Source organism: Lupinus angustifolius, chromosome LG08 (assembly GCF_001865875.1).
Source record: "Lupinus angustifolius cultivar Tanjil chromosome LG08, LupAngTanjil_v1.0, whole genome shotgun sequence".
NCBI classification, from domain to species: Eukaryota; Viridiplantae; Streptophyta; class Magnoliopsida; order Fabales; family Fabaceae; genus Lupinus; species Lupinus angustifolius.
This window is the reverse complement of record NC_032016.1, coordinates 23881930-23904662: the sequence shown is the minus strand read 5'-3', so window position 1 is coordinate 23904662 and position 22733 is coordinate 23881930. Positions and strand designations below refer to the sequence as shown.

At 32.3% G+C, this 22733-nt stretch overlaps 3 protein-coding genes across 6 annotated transcripts; 2 read left to right on the top strand and 1 right to left on the bottom strand.

Moving 5' to 3' along the window:
• Positions 833-9786, top strand: LOC109355361 (licodione synthase-like). 4 transcript variants are annotated; one of them, XM_019598479.1, is made up of 11 exons: positions 835-984; positions 1071-1153; positions 1249-1364; positions 2074-2155; positions 2316-2450; positions 2542-2655; positions 2742-2832; positions 2970-3040; positions 4217-4366; positions 4881-4930; positions 7124-7212. In XM_019598479.1, the coding sequence occupies exons 1-11, from the start codon at positions 897-899 to the stop codon at positions 7125-7127; spliced, it is 984 nt and encodes a 327-aa protein (XP_019454024.1). In that variant the 5' UTR covers positions 835-896; the 3' UTR covers positions 7128-7212. The 4 variants fall into 4 exon arrangements, with proteins under 4 accessions (XP_019454026.1, XP_019454024.1, XP_019454025.1 ...); XM_019598481.1 differs by lacking the exon at positions 7124-7212 and having other exon boundaries at positions 833-984; positions 1261-1364; positions 4881-5005; XM_019598480.1 differs by lacking the exon at positions 7124-7212 and having other exon boundaries at positions 2316-2442; positions 2540-2655; positions 4881-5005.
• On the bottom strand, positions 10027-10869 carry LOC109354124 (dirigent protein 24-like). Its single transcript, XM_019596478.1, has one exon. It carries the CDS (start codon positions 10796-10798, stop codon positions 10031-10033), a length of 768 nt encoding a protein of 255 aa, XP_019452023.1. The 5' UTR covers positions 10799-10869; the 3' UTR covers positions 10027-10030.
• LOC109353540 (exocyst complex component EXO70B1-like) lies at positions 14879-16854 on the top strand. The gene has a single exon (XM_019595857.1). It carries the CDS (start codon positions 14956-14958, stop codon positions 16837-16839), a length of 1884 nt encoding a protein of 627 aa, XP_019451402.1. The 5' UTR covers positions 14879-14955; the 3' UTR covers positions 16840-16854.

Genomic DNA, 22733 nt, shown 5'->3' with positions numbered 1-22733 from the left:
CTATTCACATGTACATTTTTTATGATAGATAATTTAGTGGGGAATGAGGGCATTCACAACCCTCTAATTCTCCAACCATAGATTTAGGACGATCAATATTGATATATCCTTTTAAATTGAGTTTATTTATTTGTATTATCAAGAGTATTCTTATATTTTTTAATAATGAATTAATCTATTTTGGAGCGCGTGACTATATTTTCCAATAAATACTACTCACAAAAATCCAACACTTTACCTTTTGGTAATATTGGGACCTATCAAAACCTTATCCAACTAAATCAATACTCTAAAACAGGTGGGTTAAAAGGACCTATCTCCATCTCCCCTTTCTGACTTCTCCCATTGCCAAAATCTGATAACCCCCAAAGCTAAAATCCTCACTCTTCCTTCTTCTTAAACTTTCATTTACCCACTTAACAAATCACACAATAGCTGACCATCTCAACATAATATACCTTAATGCACTATGGTATACTTTCTTAACCAATATACCAAAAGAATGAAAATAATAGTTTTCACATATTAAGAAACTAATCATTGAATGTGTGGATGTCCCTAGTAGATTTGAATATAAGGTGAAAGAGAAGAATGAAAATAATAGTTTGGGATTTAAAGGGATCCATTTATTTCAAAAGTAAATTTTTTAAATTTACTTCTCATTTTATTTATCAATCTTAGATAAATCTGATGGTTTGAATTAATAAACATATCTAAATTATTAGATATTTATATAATTGATGGATATGATAAAGAATTTGGGAGGGAATCTCACTTTTTACTTTTTAGTAAAATGAGATAAGAAAACACAAAAGGGAATCAATTTCAAATTCCGCATGAAACAAAAACAAAATAACATGAAGTCGGGGATGAAAAGGGTCCAATAGCGCGAGAAAATGGCGCCGCTGAAATCTCTAGCGAAAGAGTATCCTATTATCGACACTAATTTTCAAAGCTTCTGTGCTTCCCACACCATTTTCTCTGGTTCCTTTCTTACTCAATTATGTCATATTTTCAATTTTTATTTTCCTAATCAAAAGACTCACTCACTCTTCCACTTTTTTTCTCAGTTGAAGATTTCCTCCTTCACGATCTCGATGCACTAATCGCTTTTGCCGATAATGATCACACTTGTTCACACACATTGAAGCAGGTTAGGGTTACATATACATCCTAACTCTGAATTGCGCTTCTAAATCTGTTATTAAATTAATTAATTAATTAATTAATATGTGTGATTCTGTGAAGGGAATTGATCAGCTTCTCTCAATAATAGATTCACAGCAACCACCATTGCTAAACGGTTTGCAGCTATTGGAAGATGCTAAGCAGAATAAACATGTTTTGCCCACTGGATTTGAAGGGTACACTTTCACCCTCAACGTTTAGTTTATGTTTGAAAATATGCACAGTGCGTAAAATTTTAGAATGTTTGTAGTGACTTGTGAGTAATCTGTATTTGCACACTACTCTTTTGCACTTTCTTTTTACTACTACTTTGAGTTTTATTGGTTGAGTAGCTGGAAATTTTGGATTCAAAATCAATATATTGTTTCGTATATCGCAACTTTAGGAAGTGATATAACAATCACTTTGTAGTTTGTAGTGGTTTGCAATGACAAAAAATGTGAGGGGATTGAAAGTGGAATGCAACTCATTTACATCCTCAACCTACAAAATTTGATCACTCTTACTATACTAATCAACAATTAGTGAAAATGGAAACCTTTATGTTGAGCTACATTTTCAATCTCCTCCTTAAGGTGTGTTTGCGAGCTGGTGATCAGAGGGCAATGGAGGGAAGGGAAAGGCTTCAGAGCTATGAAATACATTTGTGAGATGACTCTCAAGCCTTTTATTTCCCTTCCTTTCCCTCTAGAAACTAACTCACAAGAAAACCCTTAGATTCTTCTACCAACTCAAAGAAAAGTAGCCCATTTCCCCCCTCTATGTTGTTTAAACTACTGCAGCTTATAATATTGTGTTTTTAATGAACATTTTATTTGGCTTCCAATGAGATGTGACACTGGGTTGAAATTAGCACCACTCAGTGTTTGAGTCTGTATTATTCAGGATTGATGCATTGCTTGGAGGTGGGTTAAGTGAAGGACAATTAACTGAACTTGTTGGGCCATCCTCCTCTGGTAAGACACAGGTAAGAAGTCATCTGCCATAAAATCATATTCATACCCTAATTGTATTCTTTAGATTATCTTTCTGCATAAGATCTTATTTTGTTAATATTATATAAATTGCCGTCTTCTATTTCTTCGTATATGTTTTGTTTGAGAATAATTTGGCTACTTTTTTTGAAGGCTTGCCTGCTGTCTGCCTCAACTGTTTCAAAGCATAAGAGTTCAGTTATATACTTAGATACAAGCAACTCCTTTTCACCTCAGCATATTGCAAATTTGGTTGGTCAGACATCTGGTTATGTCTATAACAATCAGGTTAATGTAGCTTCAGACTTAGTGTACATTGTTTGCTCCTTCTTGTTGGTTAACGTGCCTTAAAATTGTTTTTAATTGGTCCATCTGTTAGGCTGATCATAGATATATCCAAGAAGTATTGGACAGGATAATCTGCTACTCAGTGTTTGACCTCTATCAAATGTTTGATGTGCTGCATCAACTGAAGATGAATTTGAAATGCCAGGTTCTAATTGACAGGAATATTTGATGCTGGTGCAACGTAGTCGGTTATGTATTCTTTCTATGAAATAAATGGCTACTGTATCACAGATTGGCAAATCAGATTGTCATGTTCGATTGCTTATTGTTGATTCAATCTCTTCACTGATTACCCCTATCCTTGGGGGCAGTGGTCCTCAGGGTATGATACATATTTACATCTAAAATTCCTCGGTTTGCTTACTTAAAATGAAAACATCATTTAGCTCTTACTTCAGAGGCCAACAGGTAACTAGTTATGCAGAAACTTACATGTCTACATATTATGGGTGGTTTCAGGACATGCAATGATGATATCTGCTGGGATTTTATTGAAAAAGTTGGCACATGAGCATAATATTGCAGTACTGGTAAGTTTTTATTTTGTTTCACTTTCCTCTTTCATTCCTGCAAGTGATCAATCCTCCCAGTAATTTGAAGTAAAGATTTGTTGTGCATGCCATTGACATTCAAGAAAGCTTTACTTTGACTATCAACTGCTTAACACAACCCTTATCTTTTGTCTGGGCTTGAGACTGCTATGTATAGATTTTGCATCAAAGCACAACATAAGAACAAGGCAAAAACATAGGAGGAATAGTCCCTTATGCTTGAAAGGGATACTCGTTTTCCTTTTCATTTTGAGTTTTGTGCAATGACTATATAAAGATGTTCTTTCCCTATATTAAAAAAGTCTTATTCTAATAACAATTTTAATGGTTACTACCCTTCAGCCGGACCCATCTAACAAGTTTTGATCTGCATTCTTGAAATTTTGTATAGAAATTAAATTGATTTCCACTTGAAATTTTTTCATCATTGTGCTTTTCAGTCTTACATCTCATTCATGTTTCTCCTTCATCCTTTATCTTCTGATATGTTCCATATATTCTTATAATTTTTTATCCCACACCTTCATTTACATCTCATCTTTCTTTCTATCTCTTTCTCCCTTTCACATCACCAATCATTTCTCTCTTATCTTGCTGTCTCTCTCCTTCTTACACCTCAAAAAGTGAGGTGTTGAGTATCCTTTTTTTATACTTAGCATGCATTACACCAAAGTTCATTACGGCTGCATCACACCAAAGTTCATTATGGCTGCATCACACCAGAGCACCTTCAAGTTAGGTCACATGCAATTTACTCCATTGGGCCTCCAATGGAAGCAGTAAACCATCTAAAATTGTCAAGTTGTATAAATACACTTTCTATTACTGCTCTGTCTAATTAGTTCAGGGAGTTATGCTGCTTAAAATATATACCTAAGCTTTCAAAAGACAATGAAACTAAAAAATTATTTTGTCCTCTCTCTCCACTGGTCCATTTACTTTATCATATAGAAGTTTAGAATCATTACAAGGCAATCCCAGCCAGCCCACTATTGAGCATGCTTTATGGGTGATGGGTACACATTATTGCAGACAAAGTGAATGATCTTCAGAGAAAACTACTTAGCATTTAGCACATAAACTTCATTGCTTAATGTATGGCAGGGTACCTATTAATCCTTCAAATGACACTTTTCAATGAAACAAATGTTGTAGGTAACGAATCATGTGGTGGGAGGAGAAGGTGGTACTTCCAAACCAGCACTTGGAGAGAGTTGGAAGAGTGTACCACATGTGCGACTTCTGCTTTCTCGTGACTATGGAAGCAATGTTTCCAATATTTCAATACTAAAACACCCATCTATGGTATGCCACTTTATGACAAATTTTCTTTATGGTGTGCAAATTTCGTTTTTCTTTTTCAATTGATTTATTATTTATGGCAATGGTACACTCCAATTATCGGCACTGCATTGTTGTTATCTGGCACCAATTTCCTGCGGAATGAAATTACTTAATTTGTTTATTTTTGCTGAGTTGAACGGCTAATTAGTTACAATAGTGATTAAAAAAAGTGATAATTGAAATGCAGCTCTTTGAACATTTTTTATGGGACGTTCCTATTAACAACTACCTCATTAACAATCCTTAAGGATTCAAGAAATAAAAACTGCATCGTAAATGGTAACTTCAACACATTAATTAAATACATCGTTGTTTGAGGATTCTGCATTTTTATTTTCGGTTTGCAGTCCAAGAAATTTGGATTTTAAGGCAATTCTATAATGAAATACAGCATTACTTTGTTACATTTTTTCCCGGTTTTATTTCGATGAATCACCTAGGAACTAACCAGGTTGAGTTTACTGTTTTGTTTCAGGCATCTGGTAAAACTGCAAGTTGGACCATGTATTCTTTAGATGACAAAATGTAAGTATCATAACTTATAGTATTACAAATTGAACAAGAATGATCGGGTGAGTCAATTTTATTATTATTCACTACTTATTTGTATACTACACTAGTATAAAAACACAAATTTTTAGACTGACACTATATTATTTACTACTGATTTAGATCATTTAGATTATTTGTATTTAATTCTCATGACTGGTGGATATTTTTTCGCAATGCATAAATTTATGCTTTCATGTCTTTAATAAATAGAGACTCTCTTAAGGTCGAAATGCATAACTGACGGTAAGTAGTATTTAAGAACAAAAAAATATTTTGGCATATAGATAGATATTTAAGGTCGAAATCCTTCGGGAAATTGTTAGAACCAGATTCGTTTTAGTATGTCAAAACATAAACCATGCTATGATCCTTTATTATAATCAATCATTTCTTTTTTTCGTACTACAAATAGTATCCTCCCACTCTGAGTAAGAAATTAATGTCTTTCAAAGTATGTGACTGTCTCTTCCAACAAATGTCAATCCTAAGAATTGACCTTTGATGTTTTCGTCATTTTGGGAAATTAGCCGTGCTTTACACTACTAAACTAATATCTTATTTATTGTAGTCATATGCTTTGGTGATGCTTTCTATAATTTCTAACAAACATGACTATTTTTTATTTATATGTCCTTATTAAAAACTTTAGTTCTCTCATTTTTGTCTTGGATAGTCAATAGATAATAAACAGTGGGGTAAAAAATGTTTAAGCTGCTCAAATTTTCTTGTTACTTTCCTTATATATTCATGAAAATGATTAAAAAAATAAATTTTTTGACCCATGCATTGCATTGACACAAATTGCTAGTTCACCACATTTTGACAAGTATCATGTTGCCAATAAGTTTTATCGACGTGGCCATTTTATTGAAAAGTTCCTTAATGCACTATTTAGTGCACTTCTGGACATTTCCACATAAACCCGTTACACCGGAACCGGATTAGCATTAGCTGTCCCATATTTTATGTCTTATTGTATTCTAGTTTAATGAAAAGTTGTAATGTATTTGAAAAATTAATTAAAAAAACATAAAGTAACATTTTTATGTATTTGGTGATATATGATTAGCTTGTGACACGAGGACAAGAAGTTTTGGAGACACAAGATCATGTTTACGTTTCACCAACCTTCTACAGAACTCAAAATGTCAGGATACAAGTAAATGTAGGAAAGATCCAAATTCCAAAGCATCCACTCCATTTATGGTAGGAAACAAGGTTTCACCTTCAAGAGTTGCAGTAGTCTTTATATGTGGATACTGGCTAGTCAAAACTATCTTCTTCTACTTCTAGCAGCACCAAACTAAGAGTTCAGAACGCTTTATTACCAAAACAACTTTAAAATAAAAATGGATCTTCAACTCTTCCTCTCTTCCTTGCTTCTTCCACTTCTCTACTTCCTTTTCCGGTCCATTTTCCACCGCCGCCACCACCACCATCACCTTCCTCCTTCTCCTCCATTCCGCCTCCCAATTATTGGCCACATGCACCTCTTAGGTCCCATTCTCCATCAATCCCTCCACAACCTCTCCCTCCGTTATGGACCTTTATTCTCTCTCCATTTCGGTTCTGTCCCTTGTGTTGTTGCTTCCTCCTCTGTCTTCGCTAAGCAACTCCTTCAAACCAATGAGCTCTCATTTAACTGTAGAATTGAAACCACCGCTGTTAAACGCCTCACCTACGGGGCCTCTTTGGCTTTTGCACCATACGGTGCTTATTGGAAGTTCATCAAGAAGCTAAGCATGAATGAGCTACTTGGCTCTCGTAGCATCAACAACTTCCAACACTTGAGGGCAAGAGAGACTCTTCACTTTCTAAGGCTTTTGGCCAACAAAGGTGTGTGTGTTGGAGGAAGAAAAATCATGGAAGATCTGGTATCTCATACGTTGTTGGTTGTTCTAAGTAAAAATAACAATAATAATAAAAAATGCAAAAAATTAATTTACATATGTCATGTTTTCATTGGCACGAGACACATAAGAGATACTACAACAACATATCTATGTTAAAAATGATTTATATTTGTCTTTAAAACTATCCTTACTACATTTGTTATAACAAAGTTTCCTATTTATACTATAGTGCCACTATAAAGATTCGTAATGTAGTACTTAATGTTTGATGTATAACTTTACATATGACATTCTATTTATTTATTTGTAATAGGTAAAGCTTGTGAGGCTGTTAATATCACAGAGGAGTTACTTAAGTTGACCAACAACGTTATTTCAAGGATGATGTTGGGGGAAGCAGAGGAGGCTAGGGATGTGGTGCGTGGGGTGACACAGATCTTTGGGGAGTTTAATGTTTCAGATTTTATTTGGTTGTTCAAGAAGTTGGACCTTCAGGGGTTTGAGAAGAGGATAGAGGACTTGTTTCAGAGGTTTGATACACTTGTGGAAAGGATTATTAGCAAAAGAGAGGAGATTAGGAAAAATAAAAGGGTCAAAAATGGTGAAATAAAGGACTTTCTTGATGTCTTGCTTGATTGTGTGGAGGATGAGAGCTTAGAGATTAAGATTAACAGGATTCACATTAAGGCTTTAATTATGGTAAATCTCTTCTTCCATTCACTTTCTTTTCTTAATTTTTGGTTATGTATTATTAGAGGAATAATTGTCATACTACATCCCATACAAAAATCATGTTTTTTAAATGATGTCTTATTGTCATATGAATAAAGCAAAAAAATTAAATACAGAAAATAATATTTTGATTGATTTATTATACTGTCACCAATAATTATCTGTTGATTTATTACTATTAACTTTTAAACAAAAATAATACAAAAAATAATACAAATCAATAGTGGATGATGTGTCACTGGTCTAAAAGTCATAGATTTTAAACTGGTATTATTTGGTCACATGCAATTCTAGGGAAGTCTAGTTATGAGTTAATGTATCTTGAAAGTTGAAACTGTTCGAATGAGACATGTGTCCACTCCTCTTTTTCTTTGTGTAAATTGCTGACAGCTCATACAAATAACTTTTTTAACCTTTCAAATAATTGATTTAAGGGCAGGTGAATGTCCAATTCTGACTTTAGTTATTTAGTTAGATTGTTAAACTCCGTTCTTTTATAACTATAAATAAAAAAATGGTTTTTTTTTGTTTTTATTAAAAGTATTGTTTTTCTGCCATAAGTTTCTCAACCATTTTCGGCATTTTATACCATAATAGTAAGAATAATGATAAAATTAATAATGAGATAAATAATATATCTTAAAATTTGATAATAACCATTAAATAAAAACATTTTTCTTCCAAAATGATACATAGAAATAATCAGAAGTGGTAGAAATGAAAAAATATAAGTGCGAATATTAACGAAAATTTTAAGCCTTTTGAATTATTCACTACTAATTTTGTAGTTAGTTTTTTAGTAAGTTGATGGAGAATATTAATGAGTATCATAATGGAATACTTATAAAAAAGAGAAAGGAGATTGAGGTATGTTAAACTTATACCTTAGTGAATAGAATGGTAAAGTAGAAAGTTTTGAAGTATTTCTAATGTAATAGGCATTTTCTTTCCTAATAAAATTATAGAAAGTATGGATCGAATAATATATTACTCCTATTAGATTTTTCAAAATATACAAAAAAGAATGTACTTGAAAATATAATCCAAGTGTTCAAATTATTGACTGTATTTCAGTCCACGATAAACACTTTGGTCAACATTTGCCTAAATCATACTGTAAAATCAAACCAAGTAGACAAAATTGTCATTAATATCTATATGCCCTTTATAATTAAAATGATTTTGTTGATCTATGTGTGTGAAGAAATTAAGAACAATTTTTTTTTACTGAAAGGTAATACACTACTACTTCTTAGTATACTTGTTCTACGTTCCTAATTAAAAATGAGAAAATAATGTTAAATTTCAACTATTCTTTCAAGAGTTTAAAATTAATACACATTAAGTGTAAAAAAAATTACACCGTCAGTACATTATACACCATTAATTTGTATTACTTTTATTTAAGAATCAATGATGATTTACATATGAATGACGGATGATTTACTGAGTTTGAGTCGGTATATATATATTAAATCATTTTTTCAATGTGTAGGATTTCTTCACGGCAGGAACAGATACCACAGCCATTTCAACAGAGTGGGCATTAGTAGAACTCTTGAAGCACCCAATGTTGCTACAAAAAGCTAGAGAAGAAATCAACAATGTAGTAGGGAATACTAGACTAGTTGAAGAATCTGATTGTCCAAATCTTCCTTACCTTCAAGCCATAATCAAAGAAACATTTCGTCTACACCCACCAGTGCCATTAGTTAGTAGAAGATGTGTTGAAGATTGTAAAATTGAAAACTATGTTATCCCAAATGGTACACTACTCTTTGTTAATGTTTGGTCCATTGGAAGAAACCCAAAGTATTGGGAAAACCCATTGGAGTTTCGTCCTGAAAGATTCTTAAAGAATGGTGAATGTGATAACATGGATGTAAGGGGTCAACAATTTCAGCTTCTTCCATTTGGAACTGGAAGAAGAATGTGCCCTGGTGTGTCCCTAGCCATACAAGAGGTACCAGCATTGCTTGGGACTGTGATTCAATGCTTTGATTTTCATGTGGTGGACCATAAAGGTAAGATTTTGAAGGGTGAGGATGGTGCAGTTATTGATGTGAGTGAGAGGCCAGGATTGACTGCTCCAAGGGCTCATGACCTTGTGTGTGTCCCAGTTCAAAGATCTATCTGTCCACAGCTTAATGTCTTAGCTTCTTGATTTGTCTTTTGTATTGGTATTGGCATGTCAGCGTGGTTGTGTTATATTTTTTTTATCGGCAAATATTAATATGTTAGTATTTATTATCCGTGTGGTGTGGTTTGGTTATGTTATCATGACTTTTAACTGCATGTTCTGTGTAATTACTTTTCTAAGAGTATTCTAGTTTCAATAAGATGTTGTAAACAAAAATAAATATGGACTCATTAGTTGTGATAATATCTCAGCACATGTAAAGTTTTAATAAGGTGGTGGAGGTTTTTTTCAAACAAAATGTTCATTCATTAGTTCTAATAATAATAGTCCTTGGGGAATTAAAATGAGCTAGTTTAGGTACACTGTAATCTGAAGAAGTGTTTCCACCCCATAATTTGTTTTGTGTTGATCATCAGATAAATGGAGTGTCTCAAGTTTCGCATACCCTCTTGCATTTTCATATTTTCCAGTTCCTCCAACTACAGCAATAAAAGACTCATGTGCAAGTTCAACAGTGTGGTGCACTCCAAAGAAGCTAATAGCATCTTCCTCTTCATGTTCTTCATTACCAAATATAGTTGTGAATGCCATGGTTTGGCTATTTCCATCTAATGAACTACCCAAATGAAATCCCTGTGCTTTTCCAATAACCTCTGACCCAAATTCACGCCCTTGTGTGATTTCATCATCAATCACTGTTATTCTTCCAAACAATATATTTCCTAGTGTTGCTCCCAATGGAAGTTGATTCTGTATAACATATGGAAGTGTTTTACTATGATCAATAACAACCTTGTTTTTGTCAATGTTACTAATGATTGCGGTGTTCGTGGGTGAACCAGGATAAATATCGATGCTTATATCGACAAGTGGCACGCTACCCTTAATTGGGAAGACCCTATTGTTGGGTTTTGAGAAAGGAATGTTACTGGTTTGAGAATTGGCAATGATTCCAGCTACAATTCTCCCAGATGGGGATAACCCACCTAGGTTGTTATGCATGAAGAAAGTTAAGACCTTATCTGTTTTGACATTGCTTATGGCAATGGACAAAAGGAAGAGGTGGAATACTATAGATTTCAAGGGAAAAGGAGTGAATGTTAGCTTTTTGACCATTTTTGCCTTAATTTTTTGTATCTTATAAGCTAACTGGATTCATATATTAGAGGTGCATAATGAAAGTGGTTATTTTGAAGGAGATTAACTAGCAAGTTTTTTATATGTAGCTTATAGTTTATACATGTTGTGAGGGAGTGGGTTATATTTAGATACCAGATTGGACTATTGGAGTTGGTGGTCACCTAATCAACTTTGAGGAGTGGAGTGGCTAATCTAATCAAGCCCCATAATGAAATTTGTGGGATATGAGCGGAATCAATAGTTTGCAAAAATATTGAATGAGTAAAAAAGATGTATGTACTAACATAACAATATAGAAAAATCTCTCATCATTTATTTTACTCATTCATTTAATCTGTTGGATTTAAAAAAATCAATGACTGAAATCGAATGTAACTCAACTTTTAGTGTAAATGGATCCCTTATATATATATAACGAGAGATTCGTTTACACCAAATTTAAGTTACACTAATTACACAGAATCTTATCTTTTGATTTTCTTAAATATAACGGACCAAATGCTTATAGAAATAAGTGATGAGAGATAAAAAATGAATCTTAGATTTCTTTTAATTTTTATCTATTTGGACCGTTAGATTTAAGAAAATCAATGAATAAGATTGAATGTAATTAATATAATTTAATTTTGGTGTAAACAAATCTCTCGTCTATGTATAAAAAGATAGTTGAATTTCAAGAGGAATGCCAATCTAGAAAATAAATAGAAAACATTATTGTTTTAATTGTTGGAGATAAAAGAAAAGTCGTGGAATAAATCTATAAGGCAATACGTCATCACCAAGCCAAGCCTCCATCCAGAAAAAAGTTTCAGAACTCTAAACATTTTCTTTTTTAATCCGCAATCTTCATTTTGCTATTAGTGATAAATTAGATAAATTAAGATTCTCTCAATTATATTTCAAGTCCTCATCCTCTTTCTTAAAAAGTTAATACCCGAAAATTAAAATAAGCATCTTGGAACAAGTAAATGAAAATTAAAAAGTATGCATCTCATATGAACACTGAAAATACTAATAAAAAATATATAATAACAAGATTGAAAAATCGAATCACAGAAAAAACCCATTGAATAATTAAAATAATATTTTTTTACGTTTTTTTTTCTTCCAGTGATAGAGTAGATCAAGCTATTTCGGGTTTAATGGGTTGAATGGCTGTGTGGTATAACGTCACTAGAATAAATTAATTATTCCAACTTCATGTTGAAAGTTGAAACTAATTAGGAAAATATGAAACCCATACGTGGGCAATTTCATTAAACAAATGCATGAAAGTTGACTATAAATTTGTCATTTATCATAAAACCCAACCGGGTCATCGTTCACTGAATTTAGTTAGTGTTTTTTTGACATGGTTTTTGGATACAAAATCGAATGGAAAAGAAAATGCATTAAAAATTAAATATAATATGCTAGCTCCTATGACATTATCAAAGTGAATTGAAAGCATCGGACATGAATATAATTGTTTTTGGATATAAATTAGTGAACATGATATATAAAATGGCAGATAATCCCACGTCATATTTTTTCCTGACACCTTTTTTTTATCTATTTTATAATTATTGATCATCTATTATTATTTATGTTTAAAATAAAATATTCTTTTATAACTATATATGTAAAAGAATATATGAATAAAAAGTGACAAGATGATTATTTTCCTTAACGAAGTCATTCTTACTGGTGAGAGAGTTTTTTTTGTTTCCCACATTATCCTTCGCACTGAAAGCAATCATGTCCGAGCCGGGAACATCCACAGGTATGTATGGCTAACTCTCCAAATGAGCATTTTTTCCATTCACAAGACTCGAACCCGGGTTCTTACTTAAGGGGAATCAAACATATATATATATATATATAATTTGAATCAAGGCCCTTTGGCTACTGCTGAAAGAGGTTGTTCTAAAAACAAACTTCCTCAATTGAGATGAAAATGTCTATATTGTAGAAATAAAAAAGAGATATTATATTCAAAGGGAGTAAGTACATGGGGGGAGACAAAAATGTCCATTTAATTAAGACGTCTAAAACATATACTCTTACTATTAAGTTAAATCATGAATCCCCTAGAAAAATACTTCTTATATTCTACATTTTTTGTTGAAGATTAATGTTAATATATTATGAAATCATAACTAAATAAAGTGTTGGTCTAGTATTGTAAGGCTCTGCTAGATCCCAAAATGACCACATGTTAAGGTTTAGTGACACTTGTTGGGAGGGGTAGTCACAATACCCAAAAGATATTAGCTCCTTACCCAAAAATTGAGAAGATAGACTTGATAATACTAACAAATATATTAAGAAATCATTAAAAGTATTATATTTAACTAAAATGTCCGTATTTATTTTTTAAGAGAGAGGAAAAAATAAAGTTTATTAATGTTATACAAAATTACTGAATTAAGATATAAGTGTAAAAAAAGTTGATCAAGCGTTGAAATTAAAAATATCAACAAAAGGTCTTAAAATAACAAAAGATAAGAAATGATGGTAGTGTATTTGAATGAGTAAAGAACCATCTAAAAGACCAAAACAATGAAGATGAAGTAGAAAGGAAAATAGTTAATAAAATTCAACCCAGTGAATAGGGGTTTTATATTCTTATATCATTCAATATTTCAATTGCACTATTGCATCAGTATATATGTATAGTGCACCTTTGTTGACATGTTCAGTGGAGATTTATCACAAGGTTTCTCTGATCGTTAATATACAGTAACAGTTATGTTAATTAATAGCCATTGTTTCGAGTATGGAAGGAAATTACTATTATTATAAACTATTTAGAGTAACATCTTCCTTTTACATAACGTCAAATTGAATAAGAAGAGTGGACTTATTCCTTTTATCCATTTCAATGCTCCATATAGACCGAGTTTGTTTAAAATGAAATAAAGAATACGAGAATAGTATACGCCAAACTTTATAGTGTAAGAATCAAAATTCTGATGTAGGAAACAAGGTCATATTTGAACTTTATTTCTGAGCATTGTGGATTTACAGGTATAACTGTACAATATATTCACTTTCCTTCACATCTTTGGGGTCATTGACCCTACACTCTCTATTCTTTTGGCCTTCAATGCAATGCCTAAGTTCATTAATAAGTAGACTAAGTCATATCCTCAAACTACCGAAACAAAAATTTATGTCATTGTTTGAAGGAACCAAAGTAGAAAATTATTATGTTTACGAAAAGCATTAATTATTTGCGTAAATTTCTTTAACTTTTCTGCATCATAATTTTGTAATTATGTCATGGTAGAATGACAATTAACCTAAACTGAATTTCATGGTTCTTTGTACCCATTTGATTTTGATAATGTAATCATCATTAAATATTGAACACGTACTATAAACGACTTTACTAACATATTCATTCACCATTCCTTCTATCATGACAGATTCGTTCACTATCATCAATTAAATATGAATGGTATAGTGAATGGCAAATTACTCACGAGGGAAAAAGATATATAACATTGTCACTATATCATCCACCATTGATTTTTAGTTATTATTGACATTTAATAAAAGTATTACAAATAAATGATAAATAATACATTGACTGTATATAAATGTTTACACTGTCAGTGCATACATTTTACCTCTATTCACAAATAAGAAAGTAATAAAGTTGATATTCATTCAAGTCCTAACGGTAGCATGAGATGAAAACCGTAGGCCGTCTAAAGTAACAGATGAAACAAACTAGTAACTTAAATGGTCTTTGATAAATTATAGAGAATAATGTATTAGATAAGTTAAATTATCTGCTGTAACTATTAAATTTATAATATATTCTATTTTTTTTAATAGCTGATATAACTTATCTTTCTCATATGTAGTCTCTAAATTATAACATGTTCCATAATAAATGGTTTAAGTCTTTCATCTATGCTTCCACCTCGGGCATTGTGCCACACCTCCTAGTCCCACCACTCCAATGACAGGGTCAAACTTTTCTGACCTTACACTTCATCTATAAATCATTACATCTCACTTTCTCTTCTCCATAACACTTCCCACAATTCTGACTTTGGAATCAAAAGCTACAACTATACTCAACCTCAAAACAACACACGAAACAACAAAATTATTATTTTACCAATTTTCCATTCCAAAAAATGCCTACAAAAACAATGAGAAGCATTTTCTTCAAATCTTCAACCCTTCCATCGTTACCATTTCCACCTTCCTCTCCTCACCGTACCTTCTCAGATTCCTTGATGGAAGAAAACATCGAAAACGCAGAGTCCGTTATAACTAAATGGAACTCCGTAACGGACCAGTCATCATCCTCCTACGCAAAACTCACCCCTCTGTTCAATGGAACCCGCTTGGAAGCAAAACAGTACATTAACGCCGTTAAGGGTCTACAATCCACTATGGAGCATCTGGTTGCACAGGATCCTAACTCTAAGACACTGGTGAAATCACAATTCTTAATGCAACTAGCTATGAAGACGCTAGAGAAAGAGTTCTATCGGATATTATCTTCAAATAGAGAATACTTGGATTCAGAAACCGTTTCGAACCGTTCTTCATCTGACCGGAGAAGAAGTTTTTCCGATTACGATGACGAAATCACCGAGGATGATGAGTTTAGCGTTGCCGGAAACTCCATCTCCGAGACGGAGAGGATGTCAATGATTGCTATGGCGGATTTGAAGGCTATCGCTGATTGCATGATTTCCTCCGGCTATGCCAGAGAGTGTGTCAAGATATACATCGTCATGAGAAAATCGATCGTTGATGAAGCTCTGTACCATCTCGGAGTGGAACGATTGAGTTTCTCCCAGGTTCAAAAGATGGAGTGGGAGGTGGTTGAGTTGAAAATTAAGACATGGTTGAATGCCGTGAAAGCCGCCGTCGGCAACGTTTTTTACGGTGAGAGAATCCTCTGCGATCATATTTTCTCCGCTGCGTCGGAGAAGAGAGTCGCGGAGTCATGCTTCACTGAGATTACCAGAGAAGGCGCAATGTTGCTGTTTGGATTCCCGGAAATGGTGGCAAAGTGCAAGAAAACTCCTGAGAAATTGTTCAAGACTTTGGATCTGTACGAAGCCATCTCTGACAACTGGCCTCAAATTGAATCCATTTTCTCATTGGAATCAACCTCCGGTGTCCGTACAACGGCGTTTACCTCACTATTGAAACTCGGCGACGCCGTTCGTACGATGTTATCGGAGTTCGAATCGGCGATTCAGAAAGACTCCTCAAAGGTTGCGGTACCTTCCGGAGGGGTCCATCCTCTCACTCGCTACGTTATGAACTACATCACGTTCCTTGCAGATTACAGCGGCGTCCTTGGCGATATCATCGCCGATTGTCCACAATCTCCGTTGCCGGAAACATACTATCGCAGTCCAATGCGCGATGAAAATCCGTTAGTATCCGATATATCAGAACGAATCGCGTGGTTAATACTCGTCCTTCTCTGCAAACTCGACGCAAAAGCGAAACTCTACAACGATGTGGCACTCTCTTACACATTCCTCGCCAATAACATGCAATACGTCGTCGTAAAGGTTCGTAGATCAAACCTAGGGTTCCTTCTTGGAGAAGATTGGTTGGCAAAACACGAGGCCAAGGTTAAAGAGTACTTATCCAAATACGAACGCGTGGGATGGAGCAAGGTATTGTCATCGTTGCCGGAAAATCCCACGGCGGCGATGCCGGCAGAGCAAATTAGAGCCACCTTCATGAGCTTCAACGCAGCGTTTAAAGAAACGTGCAGGAAACAGTCCACGTGGATCGTATTGGACGCGAAACTACGAGATGAAATTAAAATTTCGATATCTTCAAAGGTGGTGGACAAGTATAAGAAATTTTATGAAAAGAATCGGTCCGGGTCGGATCCGGTTAACGGGTTATTACCCGAAGATGTAACGAATTACTTGTCTGACATTTTAAATGGGAATGGTGATTCCGGTGGTGGCTCATCACATTCTTCTTCCACCACCTCTTCTTCTCATCGCTCGCCGGCGAGGTTGGACCAATCCCAATAGTTGATGTGTTCTTGAAGTAGTAGATAGAGTGTAGTTATCAACAGCGATGAAAGATTGAGTGTATTGTTTGTGTTCACTTTTATAAGATTTTGGTTTTAGAGTTTAATTAATTTTTTTATTTGTATATTATTTTTACATGGTATACGTTTATATATATATTCAGCTTGTTATGCCTGTTTAGTCCCCTTTCAAAAATAATAGTGCATTTTTCATTCAACTTCAAAAAAATTATGTTTTTAAGAGACCTCACAAATTTTATACCTTAATTGTTTACATATATTTGCATTATTCTGTGTGTCCTATGAAAAGTGTTGCGTCAAGAAAACAAGTTTTGTTGATAGAGAAAATACCAACAACAAAAAGAACAATATCTGGTCCGGAACACCATTCATTTGGGGGAAATTATAATAGGACAAGCCAAGTCAAAAAAGTTAGGATTGTGTTAGACTTAAGCTTAGTTGGATACAAAATTGTAAAACCTTAATATTATTTTGTCTCCTAAAAATTAAACTAATCTTTATTTAATTTATTATTCTTATTGGGTTTTAACGACTTTCTCTATATAATTCCAAATGACTTACAACGTCTTCTACCATAAATTTAAACTAGGGGGATCACAGATTTCATAACATGTTTATTAAATGAATCGTTCCATTGTTCCATGAGAAAAACATAAAAGTACTTGTTATATAATTTCACCTATGAGTGTAATATTTATGCACTAGATAATTATAAAGATGTATATATAGTTAGTGTATCATTCATCATTCATTTTAATTACTTTTTTATGAAGAGTCAATAAAAATGGAGAACGAACATTAGATAATACTATAACAATGTAAAAAAATCATATATTATTAATCTATATCTTTTTCTCTTCATCCGCTCCCTTACTAACTCATTCTCCTATAAGAACATGACATAATTCAAGAACATCAAATAACGGTACTATTATATTTTCCACAAGACCACAAGCGAGTGTAGGCAAGGCCACTTTTTTATTGAATTAGAGGGGTTCAAAGCCCAAAATGAAGAAAACAAAGTTAGCCCCCTCTATATCACACAACAACTAAAGGAAAATAAATTAAGAGCTACATCAAATAATCGAAAATAATTTTGCATGATATGTTCGTGAACATGACTCGACCCTATCTACTCACTCGGCACAACATGATTATGACCGGGTCCAAATAGGGTTGGGTCTAATCGGGTCTAGGGCCAGGTTCGAGTTCCAAAAATAGACTCAGTCAATATTTAGGTCGAGTAGGGACCAAGCATGACCCGGCCCGTCCAATCACAGGGTTACTCGACATAATTTTGCATGTTTGTATGTATTTCTATTCAAATGTGTATAAAATAATGATACCCTTTTGGTCGACAGTATCATTTATTTTTTAATTTTTTCATAATATATACATGATTAATAATACATATATACACATATCATTTTATATATCAAACTATATATTCATAATAATAAATAATACTGAAAAGTCTTTATCTAAAATAAGTATGCATTATTTTTAATCAGGTATAAGGTCGGGTCAGGTTTAAAGGCTGACCCGATCGCTATTTAGGACTGGTTAGTTTAAGGTCTAGGACCGGACTCAGATTCAAAAAAATGCCTCGACGAATATTTAGGATCGGGTAAGGATAAACCTTAATTCGTCCTAACCCAACCCATGCTCACCCTAGCAGGAGCATCATCTGCAGTTGAGTTCACCTCTCTTAACATACAGGCATGACATATGAAAACCTAATATGATTGAGATAACGGTTCATGTTAAGAATTTAACTGGCATGACGATAGTTTTTTTTTATTTGTATGGGAGGCACTAAAATAGTTTCTAAGTTAGTTTGTAACCCTTTTCTTAAAAGTATTGGGGTTTTGCATAATGTGATGAAAAATATTTTTAGTAAACACAAAATGCAAAAAAATGTGAGAATAATTTTAGTGTATGATATTTATATTATACAATATAAATATAAAGATTTATATACAATTAATACATAATCCACTATTTATTTATATTAAAAAGTCAATCAATCAATAATAAAATATGAATGGTAAATAATACCATAACAATATAAAAAATTAAAACAACTTTAAACAATAACTATATACATCTTTTTACATAATGTTATTGTTGGCAAACTTAATTAAAGTTTTATTGAGCCACTAGGACCCTGTGATAGAGGAGTTTCTTTTAGTTGATGATGCGTGTAGTTTTGGACTTTGGGGCTTCCAAATAGATTACTCAACTACTGGGCTATGTAGTTTTACCCAACAATAATAGATCTCGATTATGTGTGTAGTTATACACTCCACCTTGAATAGATATGGATTTATTTTTGATCAATTGTGATTTTTATTTTTTATTGTTAAATTACAGAGTAAACACATCCCAATATAAAATTATTTGGATAATATTTTAAGAATGTAGACTATAATTAAATGGTTATCTAAATGTTATCACAATAATAAATACAAGTTTAAGTTAAGATTCACTTGTTACCAAAAAAATTATTGATATCATTCAGTTCCATAACCCATATCTTTGATATCCATAACCATTATAAGATTGAATGAGTCAATTTATTTTCTATATTCTGCTAATACTGTTCTTGTTTCCTATACTTTGTAGTTTGTATCATGGGCGAAGTCAAAAGAATTATATTGTTGGGCAAAACTTGTAAAGTATAACATTTCATTTCTAAAAGTATAAACATACATCATAAACATTGAATAAATTCCTCATTTTTAAATTTTAACGTTCTCAAAAATATTTATCTAATTTTTTTTGCTAAGCAAAATGTATTAAAAACAACACAATGGTACTAACAAAAAAAACAAGAAAGATCATTTAGTGATCTTTTTGGAATACATAGTTATAATAAATAGGGTAGAAAAATATTTTCCTATATAAATAACTAAACAATCATTCACACAATTTCCTTTTCTCATGAATATTTATATTTTTACTTCTATAATGTATTGAAGTGGTTTGTATAGCACAATGTTAATTATGTACCCAGTTTGTTTCATCTAAGATATATGTGCTAGTTAAAGTTTCCTTTATTTATAACATATATGTTCTTTTAGTTTTGGCCCTATGAAATTCTGTTTCAACCCCAGTATGCAATCACTTCTTAGGATTTGTTGTTCACTTAAATAAGAAACTTTTCCTTTCTTGAATTTTCCTATGATATTTCACATTAGCCAGCAATGGAATTTATAATTATCGGTTTTACTATTAATTCATTTTTTAATTTTCAATTATCTTGTAACTCTTTCAGTAGAAAGTGTATTGACTTTTATGGTGAGAAATTATACATTGTTATATCTTAATCTCAATGTAAATATTTTTCACATTCAATCAGTTTCATCATATTTACTCTCAATACATGTACAACCACAAATAATTATGTTACGTACCTTTCTTATTAAAATCCAAAGCTATCACTTTTTTCTTCTATTATATTCCACATAACATAACTAGAAACTTTTATAATATTGGTACCAACAAAACGTTAGTATAATAATATAAGGTTTCACTAGATCCTCAATATTGAGGATTCAATTAGGGGTTAATTCATTACAAAAAAAGATAAGAAAATATTTTTGGTACCAACAGAACTGTCATAACATAATAATTAATAATACTTATTGATGATTGTTGGCGTTAGTACAGAGCTGTATATTATGCAATGCTATATTATTAACAAAATTCTTTAAAACTGTTTCTTTTATGACAAAAAAAATATTAATGAAAGAGTATAAAGATACTCTTCCCATTACAACAATGCTCTATTAAATTGTGAAATACATAAGGATACTCTTCCCATTACTCCAAACGCGTGAATCCTCTCATTGTGGAAAACGCATTAAGAAAAAGCATGAAAGATACTAAAGAGACTCACTAGCAATAGTTGGCGCTACATTGTGTACATCAAGCCAATTAAACACCAGCCCCACAAAGACATCGAGATCACACAATGCAATCTAACATGGTGAAGCTACTGGTTCAATGCAATAATTTTCCTTCGAGTCTTAATGTAACACCTCAGTTAACATGCGACTCAGTGGTATAGTGATTATTTATCCCTGAGGTCACGGGTTCGAGTCGCGAAAAACTTCCTTAGGAAATGAGTAAAATACTATAGGAAGTATTTAAGTTTGGGATGACACACTTAATATATTTATAGTCTAGGATGTCACATGTCAGAGAGCTGAGGTGTTACAAATGAACTTGAAAACATTAAACTAGTCCTGAGTGATAGGTACCCTATGACCAGGAAAACTTTACGAAAAAGCCACATACATATAAGCACTTTGTAAAGAACTCACCGGCACTATCACGATTGCAAGATTAATCATTCTTACTATGCAACATTTGTAGCTCATGCAGCAAACTTTCTCCCCATCAAATACTCAGTTTCCACACTAACACACCATCAATAATCAAATACATTTAAGTTCCCGGAATTACATATGTTAGGATTCAAAATGCCTTGGTTAGGAATACTATGGTGTAAATCATGGCTTACCTCACTTACCATTAATAACCATCAATAATCAAATACATTTCAGTTCCAGGAATATTTAAGAATTAATGTGACAAACATTTAAAACTTTAGAGACTTATTTTAGTTATTTATTTAACAATCATTTTCTTGAGAAACCATTTTCTTTAGACTTATTTAACAATCATTTTTTTTAAACTTAATTTTCATCATAGTCATCAATTCTATGAATATCTAATGGTTTTTCACTAATTCAAATAATTAAATTTCCGTAGAATTTATGGCAATGATGAGGAGTAAATTAAAAAAACTTGAGTAAGTGAATTCCTCTTTTTTTTATATATAATTATAGTGGTAGTCTTGTATCTTTGGAATATAAAGTTTTATTTGAAATATTATTAGAGCAAAAAATATATGCACTAATAATGTATTAGTTTTTTACACTTTCATTTTATCATCAACCATCTATGTTTAATAATTATTATTATTGACTCTCAAATAAAGGAATACAAATGAATAATAGATTATATACTGATTATATATAAATATCTACACAACAACAAATGCATAGAAATATTGCAATTTTAGTATTAATGAATTGACCATATAAAATAATGGATTTATTTGGCCACTAATATGAACTTATTTAATAACTAACAAGTCCTAATAAAGTTATAGATAGTTAGATTCAATAGTTTAATCTCTATTATGTATGGGAAAAAACTTTGCTTATAAAGATAAAATCTATTAGAATGATCTCTGTGTCAATAGGAAAACGTTTTCATCCTAAAAAGGTGAATAAACTTATTTAGTGGGCTACAATGGGCCTTGTTATTATTATCACATGGATTCAAGATAGCGAAAGAACAGGAAAACAAAATGAGCACCTACTCCACATACTTTGATACTCCTTTCTAGTACCGGAGAGAAAAGTAATGTTAAAAAATAAAGAAAATATCATATACAATTATATTTATATCTTTGTGTTTATCATCATTAGATAAATTTATCTTTAAAACTAAAATAAAAAACTACACTGATCTCTCCCTAGAATGAGAGGGACTTCCATCTAAGAAATCGTTATAGCATTAAAAGGCTTTATTCTGGACTTCTTGGCTTCCCTAAACCAGTATACAACAAGGTTTGTCAAAATCTAGAGTTGAAATAAATATCTGAGGGATATATAATTTTTACTATAAATCTTCAAGAGTAATATTTATACATTATTAGTCTAAATATTTATATAGAGTGGAAATTTACTTATTTTAATAGTAAGTTTTTTAAACTCACTCATTATCATAATCATCAATTTTAGAGATATGTAATGATTTAAATCTAATTATTAATTCAAACAATTAGATTTATCTAGA

Coding starts and splice junctions, on each gene's coding strand:
- LOC109355361 (XM_019598478.1), top strand. CDS start 6,307: ATGGATCTTCAACTCTTCCTCTCTTCCTTGCTTCTTCCACTTCTCTAC. Junction 6,794..7,123: donor AAGGCTTTTGGCCAACAAAG/GTGTGTGTGTTG, acceptor TATTTGTAATAG/GTAAAGCTTGTGAGGCTGTT. Junction 7,510..9,037: donor ACATTAAGGCTTTAATTATG/GTAAATCTCTTC, acceptor TTCAATGTGTAG/GATTTCTTCACGGCAGGAAC.
- LOC109354124 (XM_019596478.1), bottom strand. CDS start 10,798: ATGGTCAAAAAGCTAACATTCACTCCTTTTCCCTTGAAATCTATAGTA.
- LOC109353540 (XM_019595857.1), top strand. CDS start 14,956: ATGCCTACAAAAACAATGAGAAGCATTTTCTTCAAATCTTCAACCCTT.